General features: G+C 41.3%; 1 protein-coding gene across 6 annotated transcripts in view; it reads left to right on the top strand.

Moving 5' to 3' along the window:
• Nucleotides 1-27,332, top strand: part of IL18R1 (interleukin 18 receptor 1) — a 36,777-nt gene extending 9,445 nt beyond the window's left edge. For 4 of the 6 annotated variants that reach the window (XM_049651268.1, XM_049651267.1, XM_049651269.1 and 1 more), the window contains 9 exons: nucleotides 714-957; nucleotides 4,857-5,022; nucleotides 8,360-8,510; nucleotides 10,681-10,743; nucleotides 14,407-14,527; nucleotides 16,244-16,383; nucleotides 17,544-17,705; nucleotides 22,926-23,084; nucleotides 24,960-27,332. In XM_049651268.1, coding sequence (XP_049507225.1) covers nucleotides 714-957; nucleotides 4,857-5,022; nucleotides 8,360-8,510; nucleotides 10,681-10,743; nucleotides 14,407-14,527; nucleotides 16,244-16,383; nucleotides 17,544-17,705; nucleotides 22,926-23,084; nucleotides 24,960-25,315 — 1,562 coding nt within the window. In that variant the 3' untranslated portion in view covers nucleotides 25,316-27,332. The remainder of the gene's footprint in view (nucleotides 1-713; nucleotides 958-4,856; nucleotides 5,023-8,359; nucleotides 8,511-10,680; nucleotides 10,744-14,406; nucleotides 14,528-16,243; nucleotides 16,384-17,543; nucleotides 17,706-22,925; nucleotides 23,085-24,959) is intronic. The other 2 variants (XM_049651271.1, XM_049651272.1) reach the window with 2 other exon arrangements.
• Nucleotides 27,333-27,542: the final 210 nt, after the last annotated feature.

Below are 27,542 nucleotides of genomic sequence, written 5' to 3'. Positions count from 1 at the left end.
ATAAATTTCCAAAGCTAGAGTATCTGGGTTAGTTGGGAAAGCGGAAGGGAGGGAGGCAGGGAGAGAGAAAGAGACAGCTTGCAAAAGCACTCAAGGAGGGAAGTGACATATACCTGGATTTGGAGTGATATTATATTAATCAATTCTTGATGATCCACGTGGTAACCTGGAGAGATAATGAACTCACACACGCTCTAAGCTACATAGGAGCCCCTTAACCATCCCTCTCTGCCCAGGAAATGGTTAGGTAGGCTGGTTGAGAACAGGCGAGGTGACACTTCTGCTGAGGCAGATGATGAACTCTAAGGCCTCCTGGTTTCTGGTTTTCATTTCTACGGAGACTCCCCAGCTAGGGGTGTTTGGGCGTAGATGTGGCAACATTGTGACTTCTGTGGCTTTCCTTACAAGGAAATTGTAATGTGTAGCGTTTTCTTTGAAAAGCTTACACTACATTTATCTGTCTTTCAGTTATGACAGGTTAAGTTTTGGTACCTTCCTGTTTGGGAAAAGCTGTTGGAAATGTTGTCTTCCTTTACGTCCTGAAAGTGCCCTGATGTTGGAAAGATTGACCCTAAGATGAGAGAACCCACCAGACTGAGACACTGAGATTGCTTACAATTTTCTTACTAACCTGGCTTATTCTCCTAATGCATTAGGAAAGAAAGAATTTACCTGTGTTTTTTTTTTCCTTTTCCTTTGCTAATCTTATGAAGAAACATGTATTTCACGTCATAGCATCACTGCAGTGGAAGGGGAATTTTTCTATCTGAGATACTGCTCATCAGCATCTGAGCACGATAGTGAAAAAAACACCATAAAATGGTACAAGAGCAGTGGATCACATGGACGCATTGAGCTAAACTCGAGCAGTTCCCCCAGAATTACTTTGCATGATTATGTTTTGGAGTTTTGGCCAGTTGAGTTGGAGGACAGTGGATCTTACTTTTTCCAAATGGGGTGAGTATAGCTTCTCTTTGTGTTAGTATGTTTCGTAGCACCCCTAGACTTAGCTCAGCCAGTCACATATACAGCAGTCTGAAAGAATAATCCATGCATTTATTCCCCCCTACTCTTCTTCCAGCATGTAATCAATACTTCATCATTGGAAAATCAAATTAAATATTGCCCTTGTGTCTATCTTCTTAGTGATCTTAATGAAAGATTCCCTTAATACTTCTTTCAGGGGATCCTTATCAAAGGTAAGTAGGTATCAGATGAAATTCATTTTAAAACTCAACTGTTCCTGTTATCTAGAGTTGCTGGCCAAATGGACTAATTGGTGAAGCTCCGTAATGAACATGCAGTGAAGGGGGTAGCCTCAGCTTCCTGGGTGATATCCGCAGGCTGAGGAGAGGGATTGGAATTGATACAGACACATCCTAGTTCAGTGTTTCGGGGTCTTTTGGGGACAAGGCCGTAGTGTTCATGACGAGTGTGTGGGTTTTGCAGCCAATCACAAGCCTACAGCCGGGGGCAGGGGGAGAGGCAGCGCGGAAAGGGCTTTGCACAGCCTTCGCAGGCCAGACCGCTCCAGTCTACGCCAGGACGCTCCTCATCAAGAGTCATAAGTTCTATGAAATGAGAGCAACCGCTGCGTCAGTGATTATCACTGAGCTGGGTTCTCTTTATACATTATTTGGTGAGGTGGGAAGGAGTAACTTGGACAGGCAGGGCTCTATGTGATGGATTAGTAGTGTTGGTGACATAGTGTTCATCTGGCACATTTGTGATGTACTGTGCGTACTTGCGTAGGTGTATACGTATGTTTCTATGGAGATGTGAGACTGACCTGTGGAAGATAGCTCAGGGCCAGGTGAGTCGTGGTGGTGTGCTGGCAGATGTAGTCGATTTCTGGGGTGGGTCCCGATCATCGTCAACAGTGCTGTTGAGAGTGCAGTGAGATATCACAGTGAAACCTTGTTATCGCTCCTGTGGTTTTACACAAAATGAGGTCATTTGGGTTTGTTTTTATGCATAGGAACTCCCAGGAGTCAGAGAGAAAATTTGAGAACTCTTTCTGTTGTTTGTTTTGACCAGCAGTGGATTTTATGTGACCCTTTAAGAGAGATGATTCCAGAAATGGATCACAACTGGGTCTTCTCACACTAACGTAGAATGAATATTCACAAATGGGGTAAAAAAAATTCTCCTTAATCCTGACTGAATAAAGGTATGATTGAAGGAAGCATTCCAGACTGGACAGAAGGAGCACATGGAGGGGAAGAGACAGTTACCTACAAATGTCGCTTAGAGACAGGGAGGGAAAGCATTAACTGTCTTTCTGATATGGAAGGTGGGGAACACAGCCTGGGTTAGGAAGGAAAATTGGAATAGTCCAACAGATAGGCTGTCAGAGACGTGTGGAGAACCAGGAAGAGGGTGCAAGAGGCCAGGAACAATGAGGTGACTCAGGGGCTGTGGTGACGAACATTAAAGGGTATTTGAGGCTGACGAATAACATGAGACAAAAGTGATGGTATGAGGAACAGCCTCGACAATCGTTTTGAAAATAAATGGGAACCCACACAGGTTGTTTGGACACCTAGAGGCATTGAAGATGGGGGCTTTTTCAAATATGGTGCACTGGTTTGCCTCAGAGGGGTGTGTGTGTGTGTGTGTGTGTGTGTGTGTGCGTGTGTGTGCACATGCATGAGTGAGCCTTTGGAATTTTGTGTGGAATCCTTCAAAGACCAGATTCCATCCCTGGAATCCTCCTCCCCACCCCACCCCCCATTAGAACCATAATCCTTTCATTTCTAGGGAGCCTTCTGCTAATAATCAAATGCTTCTGGAGACTGATACTTTAATCCTAAAGTCAGATAAAATTTTAAGGGGGAAAATCCACCAAGAAGGGAGGGGACACAGGAGAGAGGGGGTTTTCAGTGGTAGAGGGGAGGACATGAAGACAGAGGAAAAAAGCACATGCAATTCATGTCTCAATCATGTTCTGGATTGACAAACAGCAAGCTTGGCTTGGTAAGGGGCTTCAGAAGAATGGCCCAGAGCTTTTCAAGTCCCTTCCTGTGTGGCAGGAGTAGCTCCACAACCAGGATGGGATGGCCTTGTATGAGAACACAGATGATCACAGGTTTGGGTCAGTTGGCCTCAGCTTCACATCATCCTTTGAGTTCCTCTAGCAAGGCCGGCATCTGCCTGTTCTGGCACTCACAGTGCGGTGGCGGGGACACGGAAGCATTCCACCAGTCGGGACTTACTGAGTGTTAGGAACTGAGGATTGCAGAGGTAGAGAACAATATGACCTGATAAGATGGAAATATGTATGCACTCTCTTCCTCGTAAGTGACGGGATAGAAATATCTGGAAATAGGTCTCTGCTCAGCTCAGTGGGGCTGAAGTAGGGGAAACAGTAGACACACTTGAGAAGAAGATGATACCAACGGGATTCCGAATCCATTTCAAGGGCCAGGTAGCTCTATTATGTTCCATGGCCATTGACCTACTGCTTTTAACCTTCAGGACAGCCTGTCAGCCCACCCATCACTTCCCTCCCAGTCCTGGTCAATCTTGTATGAATGCATACCCAAAGGAGGGGCCAGAGTCACATCGACTGTGAAAGCATAGTATTGGGCAGTGCAGTCCTGTCCTTGAGGGCCGAGCTGATGTGCGTTTGCATCCTGGCCCTGTTGCTACATGAAGCTTAGCTTTCTTATCACAAGTAAGGGAAATAGCCATCTCCATTGTACATATTCAGTACAATCCCTGGAGCTCAGTGAGTGCTAGTCTTCCTCCCATGCTACCACAGACGTAAGAGTTGGGGCTGTAAGAGCCTGTGGTCGGTACAAGCATGTCACACACACAGGACAATTTAACACACGTCTGTTGTATTTAGTATGTGGATCCCTGTAGTTCAGTTGAAACAAACATCAGGTTGCAAACATTTCCTTTCTTAGAAGCTCCTTTCTAGGGGCACCTGGGTGGCTCAGTCAGTTAAGTGTCCAACTCTTGATTTCAACTCAAGTCATGATCTCACAGGTTCATGGATTTGAGCCCTATCAGGCTCTGCACTGATAGCAAGGAGTCTGCTTGGGATTCATTCTCTCTCTCTCTCTCTCTCTCTCTCTCTCTCTCTCTCTTTCTCTCTTTCTCTCTCTCCCTCTCTTTCTCTGTCTGTATCTCTGTCTCTCTCCCCCTCCCCTGCTCTCTCTGTCTCTCTCAAAATAAGTAAACTTAAAAAAAAAGGAGATCCTTTTTAAAAACACGGTTAAAGTTGTTTCCTCTTCCAGATTACTAATTTCTAATCAGAAGGAACAACAACAATAAAACTATTCAAACTAACTTTTGCTCAGTAAGGCACATAAAGTGCTACTACAGCTACGGTGAGGGCAGGCGCTCCAGACTTGGGTTTACTCAACAGTAAGAGAAAAGGATTGGAAGAAACAAACAGCCCAGAGAAATATAAAACCCAATGCATATATACAAACTTCCAGAAAACAAGTTCAGGAGTTTGTTTGTGGACCTCATGAAACCAATGCCACTGTCCCATCCTGGGTTAAGAATCTTTGAACTTGTCCATCTCCAAAGCTCACTGAAGTTTTAAACATTTCTGTCCTGGTATCTATAATATATGGTATGCAATAGGGTGTTTGTGTGTGGGGGGGGAGGGGTGTGGGTGTGGGTGTAGGGCCGCTAAGGTTCTTCTCTTTCCCCACCCCTCGCCTCTGTCCCATGACAATTGTTACATTTCTTGCTGCACAGGGCCAAAACGGGGCAGGGTCTGGGCGTCAATGAATAAGTCTCTTTATATAATAATAAGGAAAGAATTTCATTGGCTACTGAAAGGTGGTATTTGCAAAGTCTCTGTACTAATAAAATATCTTTAAACCTTTATTTCATAGAAATGATACTCGTAAATGGAAATTAAATGTCATTGGAAGAAGTAAAGGCAGCTGTTTTGTTGAAAAACTACTAACTAGTAAAACTGTAGAAGTTCAGAAATCTTTGCACGTAGCCTGTAAACATGACTACTTTCAACCATTGGCCAATAGAACTTCACTGTATAAGGTAATGCTTTTAAAATATTTTAACTTAAGACTTGAGGAAAGGGGCGCCTGGGTGGCTCAGTTAGTCACCGGCTCTCGTTTTCGGCTCAGGTCATGGTCTCACGGGTTCGTGAGTTCAAGCCACACAGCAGGCTCTGCACCACCAGTGCAGATTCTCTCTCTCTCCCTCTCTCTCTGCCCCTCCTGTGTGCTGCACACTCTCTCTCTCAAAATAAAGAAATAAACTTAAAAATAAAAGACTTGAGGAAACAAAGGACAAAATTCCAAAGTAAGAATCTGATGGCTGTGGAGCATTTTGGTCTCATCACATGCAGGTCACATGACCCCCCACCACACACACAGCTTAGCCGACCCCTCTGAGCCAGGTGCCAGGCGGGATGGCTAAAATGAGCCCCTGCCCCATCCGAACTGTTCAGTGAACATAACACTTCCTTCTTCCTTGCCCTTCCTTCCTTGCCCTTCTGTTTTGGTAGATTGATTTTTAGGATTGCTAGCTAGCTTAAGCATTTGCATTTTCTCTTGCCACATATATTTACATTTTTAAATTCCATTGTATGTACTTTTCCCCCTAAACATATGAGCTCCTTTTGTGAAATTGGAAGATGGAAAAATGGACAATGAAGTTAGCAGAACTCGCTCATGATCCCACCAGCCAGAGACTTTAGGGTTTGTGTGTCTGTGTGTGTGTGTGTGTGTGTGTGTAAACATCTACTTTTATTTTTATTTTTTAAATGTTTGTTCATTTATTTTGAGAAAGAGAAAGTGGGGGAGGGGCAGAAGGAGAGAGGGAGGGAGAGAATACCAAGCAGGCTCCATGCTGTCAGCACAGAGCCTGACTCAGGGCTCGAACTCACGAACTGTGAGATCATGAGCTGAGGCCAAAATCAAGAGTCGGAGGCTTAACTGACTGAGCCACCCAGGAGCCCCAACATCTACTTTTAAAAAGTGGTATTTTAAAAAAAACCTTTTAAAAAATAAAAAGTGGTATTTTATGCCTGGATTTTTCCTTTATCCTCTACAAATTATGTTGTGATTATTCCCGTGTCTTTAAATATTCTTCCAAATCTGGGATTCCATTGTGCTTTATACTTGCATCTAATTAATCCCCTGGTATTAGACATTTGTTAGTTTCCTACTTTCCACTATTGTTTATAAGGCTAGAATAAATATCATTCCTGTAACTGTTAGGGTGTATGCACAATTTTATTGCTTAATCGCATCCCTAAAAGTAGCATAATTGGATCAATGGCCATGAGCACATTTATAGCTTTTGCTGTGCATTAGCTGGCTCCTCTCTGGGGAGCTATGCTAGTTCAAAACACTTTTGTCAACCACCACTACCACACCAAGAAGTCGTACCTTTAGAACATTTAGAAATATGACATGCAGAAGTTCTGTAATTTTTAGTGGGTTTTCCCCATTTCTTTTCTTAATAATAAATTAAACATTTTTATATCTTTATTGCATCTCAGTATTATTTCTTTTGTGGATTGCCTATGTTCTTCAGCTGGTATAACTTGAATTGTAAGAACTCTTGTAGACAGTACTGTGGATATTATATATGCAGTCACACATGTGTTATATACAAATGTACAGTATGCACATGCATAACATACACATGCATAATATACATACATGCAGACACATAACACAAATTATATTATTTCTATAGGAGAACAAATGTGACTCTGTCATGGAAGTTGTTTTTTGTGTTTTTTTTACATTTTTATTTATTTTTGAGAGACAGATAGAGCACAAGTCGAGGAGGGGCAGAGAGAGAGGGAGACACAGAATCCGAACAGGCTCCAGGCTCTGAGCTGTCAGCACACAGCCTGAGGCGGGGCTCGAACTCACAAACTGTGATACCATGACCTGAGCCGAAGTCGGACGCTTAACCGACTGAGCCACCCAGGTGCCCCTGTCATGGAAGTTTTAATGAGCTGTATGGGAGAGTGATCCAGACAGAAGCCCTTTGGAAAGTTGAAGCCACAGATGATTTCCTAGAAACTTCTGTTTGCATATTTTGCTTGACCTCTGTTTACTTGTGAGTTTTCAAGGAGAGCTCTTACCCGCATGTTTTCCAAACGTCTGAGTTAGTCCTGAGTTCACTTGATTCTATTTCCTGTCAAGTGTGCAAATACTTGACAATACATATAAATTTGTAAGGTTCCATGCACTAGGTTTTAAGAAATGTCACCATGCGGATGTTTAAATGTAGAAAAGAGATCTATGAGAGGTTATTTTTAGCTAGATGATTAACCACTTCAATATTCTCAGCCTGTTTAGAGATTGTGGCGTACCTGAGGGGAGGAGAGCAAGGAAGCTAAATCAGTAAACAACTGATTAGAAGTAAAAACGAAGAGACATTGATATTTTAACGTGCCTTCAAAAACACAGTTTGGGTTTATAAAAATTTGTCATACACAGAAACAATTTACTGAGTTGAGGGACACATGTGGGTGCTTCACAAACCCATTCTTAGTGACCCCAGTTGTTGCCAGCTTTGACAGGTTCGAGAGAAGTATGTGCGCAGTACGTTCTTCTTGTTGGCGTTTGCAGGAACAGCATCACATAGTCAAGTTTAGCAGTGTAGTTCCTGTTCTCCGTATCTGGACCTTAGATTGCTTCAGAACCTTTTCTATGGGTGACCGATGGCTCGATTGAAGAAGGTGGCTTTTTTTCCTATTATTCATTCCTGTGACCCGTATGGAAATTTGTGACGGAGAGACATGTTTGTGTGTGCCTACATATTTGAACATTCTTAATACATTTCTGATCAGTCCACTGTCTTCTGTGGAAGACATCAAGGGGGGGTGGGTAGTCAGTTAGGTACTCAGGTCTCTGCCTAATTCTGCTCCTATCTCCACTAGCCCCACCACGGATGTTCCTGAGTACATGGGTTAGATTGAAAGTGTTACGAATGCAAAAAGGTTTCACCCAAGCAGGGATTTTGTTGTTTTTTAGTTTTCTCTATCTCCTCCTTGTGCTCCATTCTTCCACCCCGCCCTCCTTCCATTCTCCCTCTCCCTCTCTCTTTACCCCTTCCCTTCTTTGTGTGTAAAAGAGAGATCAAAAGAAAATGATGGAAGCAGCTATAGTTCCCCCTATATTCTACTTCCCAGCATGTATTAATAACCATAATAATAACAGGTAATGGGACTGTGTTTCATTGTTGCTCTACAGGCAATGCCAAATCACTGGGATATCGACTCAGAAATTTCTACCTTTCGTCCTGTTTCCCTTTTTCTATAAAAGTATTTCTAAAATTTGAATCAATGTAATATGATACTGCTTTTACTTAAAATATTTTAACTTGATTTTTTTTTTTCACAAAACAGAACTGTAAAAAGATAAACAATGGTACAAACCCAGTTTTACAGAAGAATGCAGAGTTTAAAGATCAGGGATATTACACCTGTGTGTTTTCCATCCCTCATAATGGAAAACTATTTAACGTCACCAAAACCATCAACGTAACAATCGTTGGAGGTAAGAGGAATGTTAGAATTGGAAAGAAAGAAATGTATCTTATAAAACAGAGTTTTCTTTCTTCTAACCCAGCACAGGAATCCAGAGGCAACTTATTTGGAGTCATGACCGCATCACTAGCTCAAATATAGGGTCAAATAATTTGGGCGTCATTCACCACCCTGGAGAGATTGGTGGTGGGGAGGGGGGATAGTAAATGACTTGTATGTAGTAGAATGTCTCCCTCTTATCTTGTATTCGAGTAATTTGTGGATTTTTTTATTGTTCAGTGTATGCTTTCACTCAACAGGTATTTTATTGAGGGTGCCTGTATTCAATAAACTGTATTGAGCATCAGGAGGTAAAGGAAACAGGGAAATAAGCAATGAAGTGAGTTCTATGCTATTCTCGAGGAACAGTCAGGAGAGGTGATAAGCCACATAGAAGTACCTAGTGTATGAAACCGGACACATCTGTGTGATGTTAGGGTGCAGAAGGAGTCCAGAGATAGATCAGAGACAGGAGACTCTGAGCTGAGTTTATAGGTGGGACATGACGGATGAGGAGGAAAGCACGCTGGGGACAGGGTACTTGGGGTTTCCAATGATATACTTCAAGTTTTAAAATTGTTTTTAAGGTTTATTTATTTTTGAGAGAGAGAGAGAGTGTGAGCGGTGGAGGGGCAGAGAGAGAGGCGGGGCGACGCAGAATCAGAAGCTGGCTCTAGGCCCCCAGCTGTCAGCACGGAGCCCAACGCGGGGCTTGAACTCACGAACTGTGAGATCATGACCTGGGCTGAAGTCAGACGCTTAACCGGCTGAACCACCCAGGCTCCCCGATATATTTCAAGGTTTAGCAGATGGCATACTGTCTTAAAGACGTCCTGTCCTACAGATACCCTTTGACACTACCTCTTCCCAGGGGGGAAGAAAATGGATCCGGAGAAAGATAAGCAATGGCAATTTTCAGCAAAATCACCTCTTGCCCCCTTGTCCTTGAATCGACTCATGTTCCTCCATACTCTCAAGGCCGAGAGTTCCTTCTTTCTCTGGGGGCGTCCCAGGTCCCGCTGTCCACTTATAGCAATTCCAGGCTTGCCCAGAGACTCTGAACCCCAGAGGAACCAAATCCGACTCACCTGGGCTTTCACTTTGCGAGTTTCATCCTCCAGTTCTCACCCACACATTCACCCCTCCCGTCTCAACCCTTCACTCTTCAGCATCACACTTTCTGAGAGAGCTCAGGTAGGTGAGGGCGCTGCGGGAGAGCTCCTGGGTTGCCTTTTACTCCTTGTCCTCAGGCATCGTGTTTGCTAAGGACAAGTATGTCCCAGGAAGGCTGCTCTGGAGGTTACTTGTAAATGCCCTAGGAGTGCCAGATGTGCTAGAAGGGAGAGTCTAGGTCATGAGGAAAGTTGCCAGTGCTGATCAGAAGAGTAACGAGAACTTGACAACAGCAATTTCAATGTATGACCACAGGTGCTCTCAGTGTTGTGCAGCTATCAGCTGTCCTAGGTTGTAGGAGAGCATTCAGTGGGAGGCTGCTAGGGAAGTATTTACTTTTGAAACATTACTAGAGGGAGGCTGGGGTGGAGAGTATTATGTACCTCTGGTCAAGGTCAGAAGCCACTCGGGAACAGAAGTAGAGCTGAGCCCACACATGTGGACACCTTGCAGGGCCAGGACTAAGGTGAGGCAAGTGAGGTATCAAGAGCACAGAATTGAAGGTGTGCTTCGTTTAGTGTCTATGAGGGGAGGGTTGGCACCTGAGAGAGAGTGTCTTGCCAAAGCACGGATAGAGACCCTGTGCCCAATAAATCCATCTTCGAGGGGTTGAGAAGGGCAGACAGAAGGAAGAAAGAGCAGAAAGGCACTTCCCAGTGACTTTGCATCTAAATCCTACAGATGTGGTTGTCCCTCCTGGATGAACATTTTCCTCTGCCATATAGCTGCAGAAGCCAAAGATTTGAAGGAAACAAAATTTAGTGTGTTCCCTCCAGTTACATTAGCTTTGCATTGATGGAAAGTGAAACAAACAATATTCCCTGCAACCATTACTTAATGAAAATATGACATAGTGATGACTATTTAGAATTTTTGTTACATCGTATAAGCATATTGCAACAAAAACTTGTCTTAGAGAAGCTCAGTGCAACGCTGAAACATTTTTCTTTTCTTTTTTTCACTTTTAGATCGCAGTAAAATAATTCCTGTTCTTCTTGGACCAAAGCTTAACCGTGTGAAGGTGGAATTAGGTATATGTTGACATACATGTATTCCACATTTAGGAATGGGGTGCATAATTGAGTCTTCCAAGGCTAAATGTGATTCATGATTCACCAATATTGTGCGTGCATAACACATACCAGATTTAGTGAGGAAAGTTAGAAAAGCAGGGAAAGTATGTCATTGTTTGAATGTTGCCATTTTTAGGCTGATGAAAATGAACAGTATGTTGAAAACATTGTAAGTTCTATAATGTGACGTGCCTGTGGTTTTTACATAGGGTTTTGGTCACCCCATTGTGGCTTTTCTCTAATAGTCTTTATGGTTATTTTTAAAGACGAAAACCCTAGAAGAGAGCACTCTGGAGAAATGATTCAGACTTATCCTGTGTTATGAATATTTGACTGTTTAATCAATGGACTTTGAATCAATGGACTTAATTGACCATCCAGACAGGTCTTGATGAAATCAACATGTCCAGTTGAGTAATTCCTTTCCATAAGGAAAGGAGGGAAGGAAAAGAAGAAATTCACGTATACTAAATCATGTTTTGTATTAGGTGTTTGAAATATATTCTTTTTTAAAATGTTTATTCATTTTTGAGAGACAGAGACAGAGTGTGAGTGGGGGAGGGGCAGAGAGAGAGGGAGATACAGAATCGGAGGCAGGCTCCAGGCTCTGGGCTGTCAGCACAGAGCCCATGTGGGGTTGAACCCACGGACCTGAGATCATGACCTGAGTCGAAATTGGACGCTTAACCGACTGAGCCACCCAGACGTCCAGAAAAACATTCTTGAATTCAATCCTCCAAAAAACTCCAAGGGGTATTATTCCCATCTAATGGATTAAATGACCAAAGCCCAGAAGGGTTCACAAATCTGTCTAAAGTTAAAAAAATAAAAAGTGGTGAAGCTGGGGTTCAAGTTTCTGTTGACTGTTTCCTAAGCCCACACCTTTGGACCACCACCACCTGTCACAATCATTTGTGGGACCACAGATGCCCAGCGTAGCTTAGATACTTTGCCTTTTGTGTTTGTGGATTGCCTGCTTTTTATTTTTATTGATTCCTGAACTTAGCTTTGTTATTTCTTTCTTCTCATTTTGGGCTTAATTTGCACCTCAATTTTCATTTGTTGACATGGAGACATAGATAATTGATTTCAATTATCATCTCTGGTAGCACATGAATTTTAAGCTCTACAATTCCCTCTAATCGCTACTGTAGCTGTTTCTAACAAATACAGGTATGCTGTGTTTTCATTACTATTTGGTTCAAACATTAAAAAAAAAAAAAACACTTCCCTTGTGATTTCTTCTTTCATCTATGGATAATTTGTTCTTTTTAACTTCTAAATAGTTGGAGGATTTTCTAGTTTTTGTGTTGTTGTTGTTGTTATTGATATCCAGTTTAGTTTCATACTGGTCCAAGATTGTATTCTGTATCATTTCAGTCTGATGAAATTTGCAGTAACTTGCTTAAGGAACAGAATGTGGCATCTTGATGAATGTTCCCAGTGTGTTTGAAACAAATGTGCATTCTGCAGGTTTCGGTTTTATCATTCTGTAAATACCAATTATGTGAAGTTAGCTAATGGCATTGTTCAAATCATGTATATTGTAACCAATCTTTGATGTGTTTTCTTTATCTGTTAAAGAAAGAGATGTTAACATCTGCATCTACGATGGTTAATTTGTCTACGTACCCTTTTGTTCAATCTTTGCTTTATACATGCTGAGGTTATCTTGTGGGCACATACGTACTGATGCCTGTTGAACTGACACTTTATCATTATAAAATTTCTCTCTTTATCTATCATGTTACTTCTTTCCTAAATGCCTACTTTCTCTAGTAATAGACAGCCATAGCAGTTTTCTTTTGTTTGGGATTGGCATGTTTTATCTTTTTTTTATATCCTTTTAACATTTCTTTGTAAATCAGTTACACATGCACTATATTTCACGTCAACTATATCTATTTGGATCTTTTTTGAAATCCAGTCTGTATAGTGTCTAGTCCATTGACATTTAAAACATTTTTTTTTTATGTTCATTCATTTTTGAGAGACAGAGAGGGGTAGGGAGTGAGTAGGGCGGGGGGGGGGGGGGGGGGGGCCGTAGAGAGAGAGAGGGAGACACAGAATCTGAAGCAGGCTCCAAGCTCTGAGCTGTCAGCACAGAGCCCTTTGCGGGGCCCCAGCCCACGAACAGTGAGATCATGACCTGAGTCATGTGCCTAACTAACTGAGCCATCCCGGCGCCCCTCAGTCCATTTATATTTAATGATGGTGATCCTGTGAAGCCTCTTATCTTGCTATGTGTTTGTTAGTTGCCTTATGTGTTATTTGTTCCTGTTATTCCTCCCTTCCTTTTGGATTCATGAAGTATTTTTTCTTTCTTTCATTTAATATGATTTGTTTTCTTTCTAGTTATACCTTTTTGTGTCCTTCATTAAGTTGTGCTAGAGGGGCGCCTGGGTGGCTCAGTCGGTTGAGCGTCCGACTTCGGCTCAGGTCATGATCTCGCGGTCTGTGAGTTCGAGCCCCGCGTCGGGCTCTGTGCTGACAGCTCAGAGCCTGGAGCCTGTTTCGGATTCTGTGTCTCCCTCTCTCTCTGCCCCTCCCCCGCTCATGCTCCATCTCTCTCTCTCTCTCTCTCTCTCTCTGTCAAAAATAAATAAATATTAAAAAAAAAAGTTGTGCTAGAGACTTGTATTTCCTTTTGTCTTCTTACCTCACTTTGTGCTATTAGTTTACGTATTTCCCTACTGCATATGTGATAAAACTCAAAATAGATTGGCACTGTTATTGCTTTAGGTGACCAAAATTCTTTTATATTTACTGAAATACTTGTATTTTCTTGTACTCTTCATTTGTTCATGTAGTGCCTTGCTTTCGTCTGGGATAATTTTTTGTGACTCTGAAACCTTTCCTTTGGCATTCCCTGCAGCGAGGTTATGGGGCGGGGTGGGGCATGCAAGGACTTCAGTCCTGTCTTTGTTGTACATCTCTTCCTGGAAGTGGGACTTTCTCCCCTAAGTACTGTGAGACTGTAGGAGAGACCCTTGAGCCTTTGCAGCCTCCTGTGTGTTGTCCAAGCCCTCGGCAATAATTCTGCAAGCCAGTGTGGCTGTCAGAGTTTCCCCTGGGCTCTCTTTTCTCTGGGAGATTCCCCTGGTGCTGTACAAACCCAAAGTAATTTCTCCAAAGAATAAGATGGCCGGCTATCTCAGCTCCTCCTGGAAGGGCTTCTTCCTGGCTGCGTTTTCAGCCCGGCTGTTTCTCTTTGTTTTCCCTGCACTTTAATGTCTTTAATTGCTGGCTAACTTAATTTTGTGTGATTTACCCATTTTGTTTTTCTAGAAGTTGCTGTGGGAGTGTTGCCCCGACACTACCTACTAAACTGTATGTTGAAAAGAAGGCCCACTCGCCACTCTAAGTTTTAATAATTTATTTAAACATAGACATTTGAAGCGAAACCAACTCATAGGCTGTGGATGACTTAAAATTGCTACCTAATTTCTCTGCTTTATACATGTTTTAAGATTTAAAAACCAAGCCTATCTTTTTCTTTCTGAGAGGTAGCACTACATTAGCTCTATGTATTAAGTTAATATATGTTGATTATATTAATTTTATACCTTTGGGAATTCTGAGTCTGTAAGATCAGAATATTGGTTGTCAACTTTTACGTAGGAAAAGATGTAAACCTCAATTGCTCTGCTTTGGCGAATGAAAAGGATCAGATTTATTGGAACTTGTGGGATGAAAATGGAAAGGAGCCCAATGTACATGAAGAGAACGTAAAAAAAAATAGGTACGTATATGTGATGTATTATGTATCATGATATATACAAATCACATTGTATCATAGATCCATGCTATAAAAAACACCAGAGTCCTGAATGGCTGATTGGGTGTTTGAGATAAGTTTAAATTTTAATTTATAATTTACATATTTTATAATGATAATTACCATGCGCTAGGCTGATGGATTATGCAGAAATCTATTGCTAAGATCTAAACTAGAAAAAGAAGGTCAGTGAGGTTTTTTAACATCGCCTTACAAAAAGTAGCTTTTGGTTGGTCAGGATCTGATAGGGATGGGCAATTTACTTAAGCATCTGATAAAAGAGGGATTACCTAGGCCATAGTTTTTTGGATTTTGAAAATTGTGCTAAGCCTGTGGTCATTTGAGTGTTTTTGAATGACTTTGGGTCATTAATCAGTATTGTACTGATATACTCAGGTGGCAGAGAGTAGGGATCCCAAGGTATCTGTTACCTTAGCTGCACTTTTGAGGATTTTTTTCTGCTTTTTACACTTAAAAAAATTCTTTGATGTCACAGCAACAACTCTTGATTCTTGCTAACACTTGTCTGCAAGCTCCTTATGGTGCAAGGTCTGTCCACTTGCTTGTAGTAGGCACGTGACTAGTAACTCAGCTGAATTGCAGGGCTGTCTTGCCATTGTGTCTTTATCCTCAGCATCGAACCTCCCCTGGAGTTCTGAATTTCCCCCTTCTAGCGATCTGTTGCTCCTGTTTGGAGGGATAGAAGACCAACTCACCAAACTATCTGCAATGGAGCTCAAACTAAGCTAAGAGTAAGGTGGTCTTTCTTTAGAGTTATGCCTGTGCTTTTTCTGTCATCTGTCTTGGCTTCTTACTGGCCTTTTGTGCCTTACTTCGGGATTTTTCACTGATATGAGATAGTTGCTATTTCTGGATTGGTGACTTCTTTACAGAATCATGTTCAAATTATATTTGACACAGTTGGAGGCTACAGAGGGTGCCATGTCCCAAGAATAGAGGCACCTGCTGCTAGGGGCATGGCAGGTGAGTGAGCGCACCTGGGGAGTGCTGGTTGACATGGTGCTTTCACGGCCTGTCATTGACGGGGAAGCAGATGTCATGAGCAGTTGCCTTGCATCGATGACAGGACAACTTGGATCTTTTAAGAAGAGAAAGACAGCTTGCTGCTAATGGTTGTCTACGTCATTTTCTGACATGTGCTGAACAGCTTAATTGGTATTTTTCATATGCCTGCAGGTGCATCTGACAATAGTGTCATTCTTCAGTTTGTTTTCGATGCTGAACAAAATAAAAGCGATCTTCAGGATGGCATGGACAAGCTTGATAGGAATCTGTATCTCTGCTGAACTATTTGCAGCTTTGTCACAATCGGTGGAGACCTCCCCATGGGAAGAACGCTATGCCGTTGGGCGAGGAGAAATAGGGGAAAATCATTGAGAGAGGACTTAGCATCATTACCTTCCAGACATTTTCATTCTGGGCGGTTCACAGGGTCGTCCCCAGGTGGTCTCAGGAGGGCTGTTTCTGTCCACCCTGATGCTCCCCGGAGGAGCAGAGGTTTGTGGTGGCCCACACTCTGAGGACCCACCAGAAAGAGAAGGTTCCATGGGGCCAACAGAGCCACTGCCTTTGAGTATTTGTGCATATGAATTCCTCCCTCATGAGCAATGTTGCTGGCAATGAACAAAGCCTGTCACTGAATTGTTTCTTCTTTTACAGGGCTCTGGACGGCAAATTGTATGTGTCAAGAATGTTGAAAATTGAGAATATTAATGCAAAAAATCTAAAATTTTCATATAATTGCACTGTGGCCAGCGAGGGAGGCACAGACACCATAAACTTTGTCTTGTTGAAAAAAGGTATGAGCAAGTTTTACTTTGGAAGTTTGTGGAAGCTTAGAAAGTTGCTGCTGAGGGATACCTCAAAGATCACCACTCCCTTCATTTTACACCCCAGGAAGCAAGCTCCCAAGAGGTGAAATTGTCTGCCTTGTGTCACAGGTATTCAGGCTAAACTGGGGCTCAGTCCCCTGCCGGAGTCCCCTGTGCATTGATTTCATGCAGAAAATGAAAACGCAAACTCTAATCCTTTGCTCTCGATCAGATTGCAGTCCTAGATAAGCACCAGGGGCCCAAGAGAGTGGAGCAGATATAGCCCAGAGACAGAGATGTAGCTGAGTGTCATGGGGGAGGCAGTCATGGCAGCCCTCACACACCCATAACGAGGGGAGGCATGCTTGCAGCTCAGTGTAGGGTGAGGCTAATGATACTAGGTACTGCGGCCTCCAGCCTACCTTAGCTGGGCGCTGGGCACAGGGGGCCCTTGCGTGTGCTCATGTATTCAACCAAGATTAGCTGAGGCTTCCCTTCCTTGGACCAGTCCCTGGATCTGGCAGGTGGACAGTTGATGGCTCAGATCTGCGGACTCCTAAAATTTTTCACTGCCTACCTGACGGAACATTCCAGAGTCACCCCCCTCCATCCTCCACCAATACAATACAACCCAGGGTCATTGGCCCAATAGCTGCTCAGAAATGGGTTCATATTATGGATGAAGATGCTAAGAATGAAGGGAATCAGTGACTTTCCCTAGGACACAAACTAAGTGACGGAGCCAGGCTGGGAGCCCAGACGAGCTCAGGTCAGCACTTGCTCTCTCAAGACTGTGTACTTCCATTTATGTTCTCAACATACCAGCTGAGATGTATGTTTGGGTCCCTGGACATTTCACCCTGGTATCTTATCATCCTTGCCTTCCCCAAGTAGGGACAGGCTATATCACAATGCTTTCCATTCAGGTCTCTGAATATCCTTTTACACATTTTTATTCTTTAAAAATCGGAGTAGAAAGGTCAGTACTCCAGACTAAAGGCAGGAATGTGGACTAAGTGAACGGAATGCGTTGGATAGACAACTGGGATTAGGGCTAAATATAAAAACTGACAACTATGAGGTAAGATGGGGGGAGACACTGGTAAACCATCTTTCATTAATCATTTCCATTTTCTTTTCCTCTCTAGAAGATATGGCTGATATCCCAGGCTACATCTTCACCAGAGGAATGATTGTGGCTGTTTTGATCTCAGTGGTAGTTGTGTGCCTAGTGATAATGGGTGTCATTTATAGAGTTGACTTGGCTCTATTTTATAGACATTTCATGAGAAAAGATGAAACATTAACAGGTAATGAATATCACAATGCTGGATTTTCTTATCTTCTTACTTCATTAAGAAACCAAATAAAGAGGGGCACCTGGGTGGCTCAGTCAGTTAAGTGTCTGACTTCGGCTCAGGTCATGATCTCACGGTTTGTGGGTTCAAGCCCCACATCAGGCTCTGTGCTGACAGCTCAGAGCCTGGAGGCTGCTTGGATTCTGTGTCTCCCTCTCTCTCTGCCCCTTCCCCACTCACACTCTTTCTCTGTCTCAAAAATGAATAAACATTAAAAAATTTTTAAAAAGAAACCAAATAAAGAAACATTAATCTTCATTTCATTTTGATTATACTTCATGTGTGGTAGAGGTTTGTCCATGGGAAAAATTGATTTGAACGTAGCATCCCTCACAAGTGTTGTCTTGTATCACCTTTTTTTGTGCTTGCTCATATGTTGCCAAAACCTGTTCTCTAACTGTTTTATGCACGCATGTCACGTCCTTCTTCATGGCCTGTGAGATGCTTGTGCCCATGAGCTGTCGTTATTCACACAAAATCTGGGCATCTTAAACAATATGCACGTTCAATAAACTTCATTTCAATGGAATTGAATTGTATTATGGTTCATTATTTTAACCTGACAAAGAAGGCTGCATGATGTATCTACAGGAACCCCGGACTAGAAGTCAAATGACCCGGGTTCCAGTTTCCTAGAACTGCCTGTTTTTATCTATGGCTGTTTCTGTGTGGCAACTCTGTGCCTAGGTTTCTCTACTTTTAAAGGTGATTTAAAGAAGTCCTCAAGTTTCAAGACAGTTACTGAATTATGTGTACTTTAATAAAAAAGAAAGATGGCTACTGAATTTAAAAAAATCAGTCTACCCCATTGCACTTGCTTGTGTGTGTGTGTGTGTGTGTGTGTGTGTGTGTAGGACACACATAGTTCAAAACACAAAAAGTCTGAGAAATGATACAGCAGAATATCTCCCTGTCATCCTATCCTATGTCTGTTTTTCCCACTTCATCCACCATTGACAGTATAGGCGAACAAATACCAATATAGAATCAAATTCCGCTCCAACGAATGTTCGCGTATTAGGTACACTATTTTTAACTTTGATTTAATATGCCTTGGATGCACTTCTATAGTAGTTTGTAAAGTCTCTCAGTTGTTAGGCTTGCCCAGTGTTTTATTTCTGCAGCTGTCTCACTGCCTATTTGGTCACCTTGTGGGTTATTTAAAACAACTTGTTATTACTGAAATGATGGGACAGATAGTTTTGTACAGTCATCGGTTCAACTGTGGGCAGTATAACTGAAGGAAGAATTCTCCTAAGTGGAATTGCTGGCAACACCAAGGATAAACACAATTGTTACTTTGGCAGATATTGCAAATTTGCCCCCCATATTACTATACCACTGCCACCTTCAAAGAATGGGGTCACTTTTGTCCCATGACCTTACCCAAAACCTTTTGAGTATGTGCCAATCTGATAGGTAAATAGTTGTATCTCCGGGTAGTTTTCGTTTGCCATTTCGCTTCCTATGCAAGAGTCACTATTGATTTGTGTAAGACTCATTTGTACTTCTTTTCTCAAAGTACTCATTCACAGCCTTTGCCATTTTTTCTTTTGGGTTGTTGGCCTTTCCTTTTCTTGTTTATATCTAGGAGCTATTTCTAGTTTAAGGAGGCTAGCCTGTTGTCTATAATATGAAATGAAAATATTATTCCCAGATTGTAATCTGTCTTTTGACTTTGCTTATAGTAGTGTCACATGTGGAAGATTTTTTGTTGTTGTTATTCTTGAAGGATAATTGAACACACTGCTATGTTAGTTTCAGGTGTACATTTTTATTATTATGGATTTTTTAAATCTGGATCTGTGATCAGAAGTAGAAAGACCCTCCTCTCCTCAAGTTATGAAAGAAGTCTCAGATTTTTCACATTTGCAACTTTTAATTAATAATATAAAATTAGGAATACCTGAGTGGCTCAGTCGGTTGAGCATCTGACTCTTGATCTCAGCTCAGTTTGTGATCTCACGGTTTGTGGGATCAAGCCCCGTGTTGGGATCTGTGCTGACAGCATGGAGCCAGCTTGAGGCTCTCTCTCTCTCTCTCTCTCTCTCTCTCAAAAATAAAAATAAATTTAAAAAATAACATAAAATTAGCAAAGCTAATTAATTTAGCTTTGAGCCTGTGTGTGTGCAATTTTGGAGATGGAGAGAAACACTGCAAACAACCGAAAAGTCTCTTGTTGGCCCTTTCTGAACAGGTCTGTACTTGCATTGATCAGAAAGTATCTCAAAATGAGCATTCACCAATATTTCTCTTTCTGATCTTCAGCTAAGATTTTTTCCCCCTCGTTGTTGTGTTTGACCCAATCCACATTTTTTTTTTCAGTTCACGCTTCCTACCTCCCGATGTGGCGGTGCATGGAAACATTTACAGATGTGCTCTACATCAGCTATATTGAAAAGTGTGGTCCATGACAGAGATCAGTTGTGGAAAAGGGCAGAAATAGAGATAAAGTGCAAAAATTTAAACTTTCCTGGCCAATTGATATTGCTGCAATATCCAAGAATGTTTTCAGTACTGGTTTATGAAGGACTGGAAATGAAACCATCAGCCCAAGCCAGTCAAATTAAATGAAAACATGGTCACTTGCTGAACACAGTTTGAGAAGCTCTGGCCTGATTCCTTAAAGTCCCAAATGCCCATTCACATGAGGACTTCGTTTATACAGAACCCCAAATAATTATTATTAGCTTTCCGATACCTTATCTTAAGCACTTTACTTTGTTATCAAAGCCAGCAAGCCGTTCATTACCTGGGTTTAAAGTAAATTAGAATATAAATTACAAGATTTGCTAAACCAAGAAGAGAGTTGCTTGAAATAAGGCATTTGAAAATTAATTAATAGTTGAAAAACTAATTTTCCATGGGTAAGAGTAAAGCTATATTACTTGCATATTACAGTATAAATTTGGCTGAATTGTCTTTCCAGTTTATTGCAATTAGTTACATCATGATTACAAAAAAAGAGTACCTTTTAAAAAAGTGTACTTATTTATTTCTTACTCCTTGGCGCCTATTCTAATCGTTGACATAATGACTATTAACGGAAACACTAGCTCTTACACTAATAAATAGCTGTATTTCACAGCAATCTAACAGAATTACTTGGGGGATCCACTTACTGATTAAACTAGGAACTGGCTCTTTTTTTATACCAGCTTTTCCTACCTCCGATATGCATATTAATTCTACAGTTTTTACCAAAATGTCCTTTCTTTTCATTTTTTTTAAAGTTGACATTTATTTTGAGAGAGAGAGAGAGGGAAAGTGGGGGAGGGACACAGAAAGAGGGAGAGAGAGATAATCCAAAGTGCTATCAGCACAGAGCCCAATGCAAGGCTCAAACTCGTGAACACGGGAGATCATGATCTGAGCCAAAGTCAGACGCCTAACCCACTGAGCCACCCAGGCGCCCCTGTCCTTTCTTTTGTATGCATGCGATTCTGCCAACCAATTGCTTTAAATCAACAGTAGGCTCTGACTTGAACTGCTGTAGGTGGAATTGAAGAAGCTTTGCCAGAAACAGAAATTGTTGTTTTGTGAGCCATTGAAGGTACCGGGCTGAATTGTTGAGCATGCATGATGTGGCACCACAAAGAACATGGAACTGGAACGGTTTCATCCTATTAGATTTTCATAAAGGACCCAGTGATATTTAGCTTTCAACTCAGTAGCAAGTTCATGATTCCAATAACACAGGCAAGCATATATCTAACTCCTGTACCATCTAACCAACTGTCACGGCTTAGGCATAGACCACGCCCCACCCACTGCCCCTTCTTCCTCTACCAATCCCAGTTAGCATCAATTGTATCATTTAGGACTTGGCTCAAAATTTCTTTTTCTCGGAAAGCGTGTCTCCTGGAGATCACGCTGTAGTGTCTGACTGTTTTGATTCTGTTTGTTTTGCTGGTTTTGTCACACCGTCTGGCATCTGCTAATGTGTTCTTTGTAAACTTTTCAAGTTGTTGGGTCTGTCTGCTTTGTCTTCTCAAACAGATTGGATGAAGGTAGAGGAGACAGAGATGTATGTAATTTTGTGGTTACCCAATTAGTACAATGGTCTTTGTTGCTTAGGCAACACTTTCATCTTGGCTTTGTCGCCTTAACCTCCTGAAAGCGCTTCATTATCAGGAATTAAATAGGAGCAGATGTTATTATCAGTGAAAACCTTTCAATAGACTGGAAGTTTTCATATTGGCATCTAGTACCATGTGCTCTTGGTTTGGGGAGAAGATTCCCGGGATTCATCACTTACATATAACACCTAGTGCTCATCCCAGCAGGTGCCCTCCTCAATGCCCATCACCCATTTTCCCCTCTTCCCCATCCCCCACCCATCAACCTTCAGTTTATTCTCTATTTAAGAGTCTCTTATGGTTTGCCTCCCTCCCTCTCTGTTTGTAACTATTTTTTCCCCTTCCCTTCCCACATGGTCTTCTGTGAAATCACCTCTATTGTCTCTTCTCACTTGCCAGTGTAAACTCTCAGCTTTGTTTCTGTCTTGGCTTTCCAGTGAGAGTCATTCTGAGAGTAGACATATGAGGATGCTGTAGAATTAGGTGATACAAGAAATCCAAGATGAGATTTGCTTTCCAATTCTAGACTGAGGGTATATTTGGTCTCCTGGGCTTTAACTGCCTTTAAATTCCTTGAGCTCCTGGATCTAGTATTTATCTCCATCCTTCTATAGTAAGGGGAGTCTTAATGTACATGCAAAAAAACAGTTTGCTGGTTGGTTGCTTGATTAGCATATGAGATTTGGTGATGCTATTTTTTGTTTGTCTTTAATAATGAATTTATTTCTTGTGTTTGACAACTTAAAAAGTCATAGATAAAGAATAATGTCTAAAAAGACTCCGAGAACCAAAATATATTTGATGGACCTTACGGGTTACCTAGTTTAAACATTCTTGCTCTAATTTTTAATTTGTTTTCTAGCAAAAATATTTTCTTTATTCTTTTTTAAATGGCTTCATTGAGCTCCAATTGATATACAAGGAACAGTACATATTTAATGTGTACGATTTGATTATAGATGCTGTACAGATAGATGCTCGATTTCATTTTTCCTTTTCATTGGTTCCACTCCCATTTTTCATGCCTTTTGCTCAAATTCGTACTTAAACTTTTATTTGCACTGTAATTAAAAGAGTAAACCTTATTTCCTAGATGGGAAAACATACGATGCTTTTGTGTCTTACCTAAAAGAATGTGGACCCGAAAATGGAGAGGAGCACACCTTTGCTGTGGAGATTTTGCCCAGGGTGTTGGAGAAACACTTTGGGTATAAGTTATGCATATATGAAAGGGATGTAGTGCCTGGAGGAGGTAAGAAAGGGAATACAAGATAGGGAACTGGTGGAGAGATTTTCCTTGTAAAAGATGAATAATTCAGCCTTACAAAAGACAACCCCGTTTTGCCTTAAAAACAAATGAACGCGATTCTCTAAACCAAAAGTGACCAGCTAAATCAGTGGAATCAGTAGTGACAAAAAAGCTAAGTACACTACTTCTGAGAGTCACCTCTTTGGGCCCCAGGCTCTTCAATGTGCTTCCTACTTCTCTGAACCTTTGGGGAAAGGGCATTCCACTTTCAGAACCAGGCCCAGAATCGGCATTGTCGTGAGGCATTTATCTAGAGATGCCCCACAGTAGGAATATCTCTTTTGGTAATGTTTTATACAGCAGAACGGTATTCTCTGCACTATAAACACAGTTCATTCTTACCAGAAAATACTTATTCTTTGTTGGGTTGGAATTGGTGTGAAAATTACGGTCAGAAAAGGGTGAATAAAAGGAGATTGATGATTCATGTCGGATTTTAGTCATGAAATTCAGTTTTTTACTAGTATATGAATATAAACAACCCTAAAACATACATTGAAGCAAATTCCAGTTTGAAGCCAAGAAATTTAGTAACATTTCCTTATATTTTCTCTGAAGTCTTCCAGAGCAAATATCTGAAATCTGCGTCAGAATGTTTTGGGGGCTGGTGCATTACCAAGGATACAATATAAATATTTTCATTGTCACTATCATCCATTCATGCAACATATACTGAGCTCCAGCCTTGTGCCAAAATCTGAGCTTGGCATTGAAAACATAGCAGTAAATAAGGAATAGTTGTGGTCCCTTCCCACCCACCCAGATTACAAATGAGAAAGGGAAAATACTACCAATTAGAAGGAGAAAGCATACTAATTTTTAATAAATTAATTAATCAAATAGATTTCTTCTCGGTTCTTATATAAAAATAAAGAATGTTGTATATTTAATTGTAATTAGTTTGGATTAAAACGTCTATTTGAGAAAGGGTAGAGGTCTAAACCAGAAATTGGCAGCCCATCATCCACGGGTCAGATCCAGTCTGTCACCTTTGTTGAAACACAGCAAGGTGACATCTGTTCATGTGTTGTCTGTGGCTGCCTTTGAGCTACGTGGCAGAGATGAGCAGTGTGACAAAGATGGTGTGAAAAGCCTGGAATATTCGCTATCTGGCCCTTTACAGAATGTTTGTCAACTTCTGGTCTGGACTAACTGTGGGATGGATGTCTATCTATATATCTATATCTATATCTATATCTATATCTATATCTATCTATATCATCTATATCTATCTATATCTATATCATCTATATCTATATCTATATCTATATCTATATCTATATCTATATATCTGTATCTCCATATAGATCTATCTCCATATAGATATAGATATATAGATATATAATCTTTAAATTTGGACTTTAGTGTGCTCCTCCCTGCCTGTGGAGAGGCAAGCAACATAGCATGATGGTTAGGAACAGGTGCTCCAGAACTAGACCACCTAGGTTCTGATTCTGCCATTTACAAGCTGTGTGACTCCAGGCAAGTTACTTAACCACTCTGCACTTTGGCTTCCTCATCTGTAAAATGGTGGTGATGACAATACTTTCTTCATAGGATCATCATGATGCTTTAGTAAGTTGATATACATAAAACATTTAGAAGAGGGAGTGGCATAGAATTAGTGCCAACTTCATTATTGTTATCTAGATGATTGTTTTCCATAGGTGTATAGAATTAAGAATAAATGGTTTGTCTTGAAAAACTTACTAGTGAAGTAAGTTAAATAATACAGAATTAGACTGTGCAAAATGATTTTCATCTCCTGTCTGCTCTTTTAGTTCTCTTTAATTACTTTGCCACATCTTGCCTTTTCAGCTATTGTTGATGAAATCCACTCATTGATAGAGAAAAGCCGAAGACTGATCATTGTCCTAAGTAAAAGCTACATGTCTAATGAAGTCAGGTATGAACTTGAAAGTGGACTCCATGAAGCTCTGGTAGAAAGGAAAATTAAAATCATCTTAATTGAATTTACACCTGTCAGTGACTTCACATTCTTCCCCCAATCACTAAAGCTTTTGAAATCTCACAGAGTTCTGAAGTGGAACGCTGATAAACCTCTGTCGTATAACTCAAGGTTCTGGAAGAATCTTCTGTACCTGATGCCTGCAAAAGTGGTCAAGTCTCGTGGAACTGAATCTGAAGTCTTCCCTGTTCTTTCACAGTCCTGATCTTTAGAAAAGCCAAATGTAAGAAAGAGCTCTTGACTCTCTGGGCTCGGAGCGGAGGAGCCTATTTTTAACAAAGGGCACTATTAAAAATATTTGGCTCTCTGAAAATCTTACTTACAGTCTGAAGATGAAAGTCATCACTAGGTTGCCAGAGATAGGACTAAACATTGAGCTGTGGTCATGTGCTCCCAGTGGAACCCAGAATTCAAAAGCAACAGACCTCTTCTGTTTCTTCCTCCTCCGTAACTGTCTATAGGTGCTCATTCTCAATCCATATTCAGCAACGGTGAGGCTGGGCACAAAGCAAAGGAACTTACGCCCTACAAAAAGGGTACATCCTCACGTTTTTAATGCTCATGATTGAACTAAAGGATTTTAAGTTCATGAAGTGGCATTTTCTTTTTTTTTTTTCAATATATGAAGTTTATTGTCAAATTGGTTTCCATACAACACCCAGTGCTCATCCCAAAAGGTGCCCTCCTCAATACCCATCACCCACCCTCCCCGCCCTCCCACCCCCCCCCCATCAACCCTCAGTTTGTTCTCAGTTTTTAAGAGTCTCTTATGCTTTGGCTCTCTCCCACTCTAACCTCTTTTTTTTCCCCCTTCCCCTCCCCCATGGGTTTCTGTTAAGTTTCTCAGGATCCACATAAGAGTGAACACATATGGTATCTGTCTTTCCCTGTATGGCTTATTTCACTTAGCATCACACTCTCCAGTTCCATCCACGTTGCTACAGAGGGCCATATTTCATTCTTTCTCATTGATGAAGTGGCATTTTCTATGATCCTGTAGGTGACGTAGTAACTGCAACAGTGCCTTCACTTCCCCACAGTGCCTCCTACCTCTAAGCACTGTGGAGAGTGCCTGGGATGGGGCAGAGAGCGGGTGGGGCTGTGTGCAGAGTAGGGGACCGAGGTGTGCCAAGTCCTTGGCCTCAGGACGTGTTCGGTGTGTGCTGACCACAGCTACAGACCCGCAGTTACTGGAACCCCCCTAAAGCACTGCACAGGGCTTGCTTAATTGGGCCTGTTTGGAGGGAACTTCCCCAAATGCTGAGACACACATTTTCATTGAAATCATTCTCAGGGTCTTTCAAAACTTGTCTAAAACATTTGTTGATTTAATGAACAGGAATGTTTATAGACAGGATGGTGCCAGACCAGATTTTCCATATTCACTGTTAGCCACTGTTATTCATTAGCCACAGCAAAAAAAAAAAAAAAAAAAAAAAAGTTACTTGCTTGATTTTTTTTTAATTATATATTTTAAATGCCGTTAATGTAGAGGCAGCAGGGCATGGTTGTCGAGCATGAGCCATGCAGTCAAGATGCTGGGGTTCGGATCCTGTGCTAGCTACTTACTTCTGTGTGGCCCCTGGAATCTTTTCTAACCGGTCTGTGCCTCAGTGTCCTTATCTGTAAAACTGGAATTTAGAGTAATTGTACCTACTTCATAGGGGAACCAAATGAATAAAGTACCTACCACAGTTCCTGGCCCAGACTTAATAGTTCATGTGTTGTTATTACTATTATTAATTGTCACTATTGTCATCATTAATTGTTAGCTCATTTATTTAGCAGTGAACTAAAATACTAGCCAGAGAGCAGGAAAAGGAAAGAGATCTGGAAGGAAGGCGGTTTTGACTTGAGGACATTTATTTGTACATGGAGAGAAGCATATGGGAGAAGCACATCAATAGGGAAAAAGAGATTTCTTCCTTGGAGGCATGAAACTTGACATTGGGAGACATGTGTCTGTCTCCCTAAAGCAAGCACAGCCCTGTGGGCCTTCTTGGTGGCCTCAGCAATAATGGCTGTCCATGGAAATCACTGAGTGAGTGACAAATATCTGCCTTACACAGAAAGGAAAGATTTGGGTAGATCTGGAAGCCTGGTTAGGCTATATGGATGCAGCCTGAATGTTCCAGACAGATTTAAACCAGAGACTGTTTAAAACGGCTGTGGTAGATATTGCTGAAAATTAAAAAAAAAAAAAAAAGATTTTATTAGATTTTCAGTGGTAGAAAGTGATTTGCTTTTTGGAGAGCTTAAAACTTTGTGTGCTAGTTGGATGGATAAAAAAGTAAAAGAATTTAATTATGTGTGAAAACATACAGTCAAGAGAAATGTTATTGCTATCATCAAAGTCTCTACTATGTAGACTGATTTTGCTTTTCTCTTCTATTATGTGTGCTGTAAAATATATTAAGTGTGTTATTATTAAG

Source organism: Panthera uncia (assembly GCF_023721935.1).
Source record: "Panthera uncia isolate 11264 chromosome A3 unlocalized genomic scaffold, Puncia_PCG_1.0 HiC_scaffold_11, whole genome shotgun sequence".
Lineage (NCBI taxonomy): Eukaryota > Metazoa > Chordata > Mammalia > Carnivora > Felidae > Panthera > Panthera uncia.
Note: the sequence above shows the minus strand (reverse complement) of the source record. Positions and strands in the feature narration are given on the sequence as shown.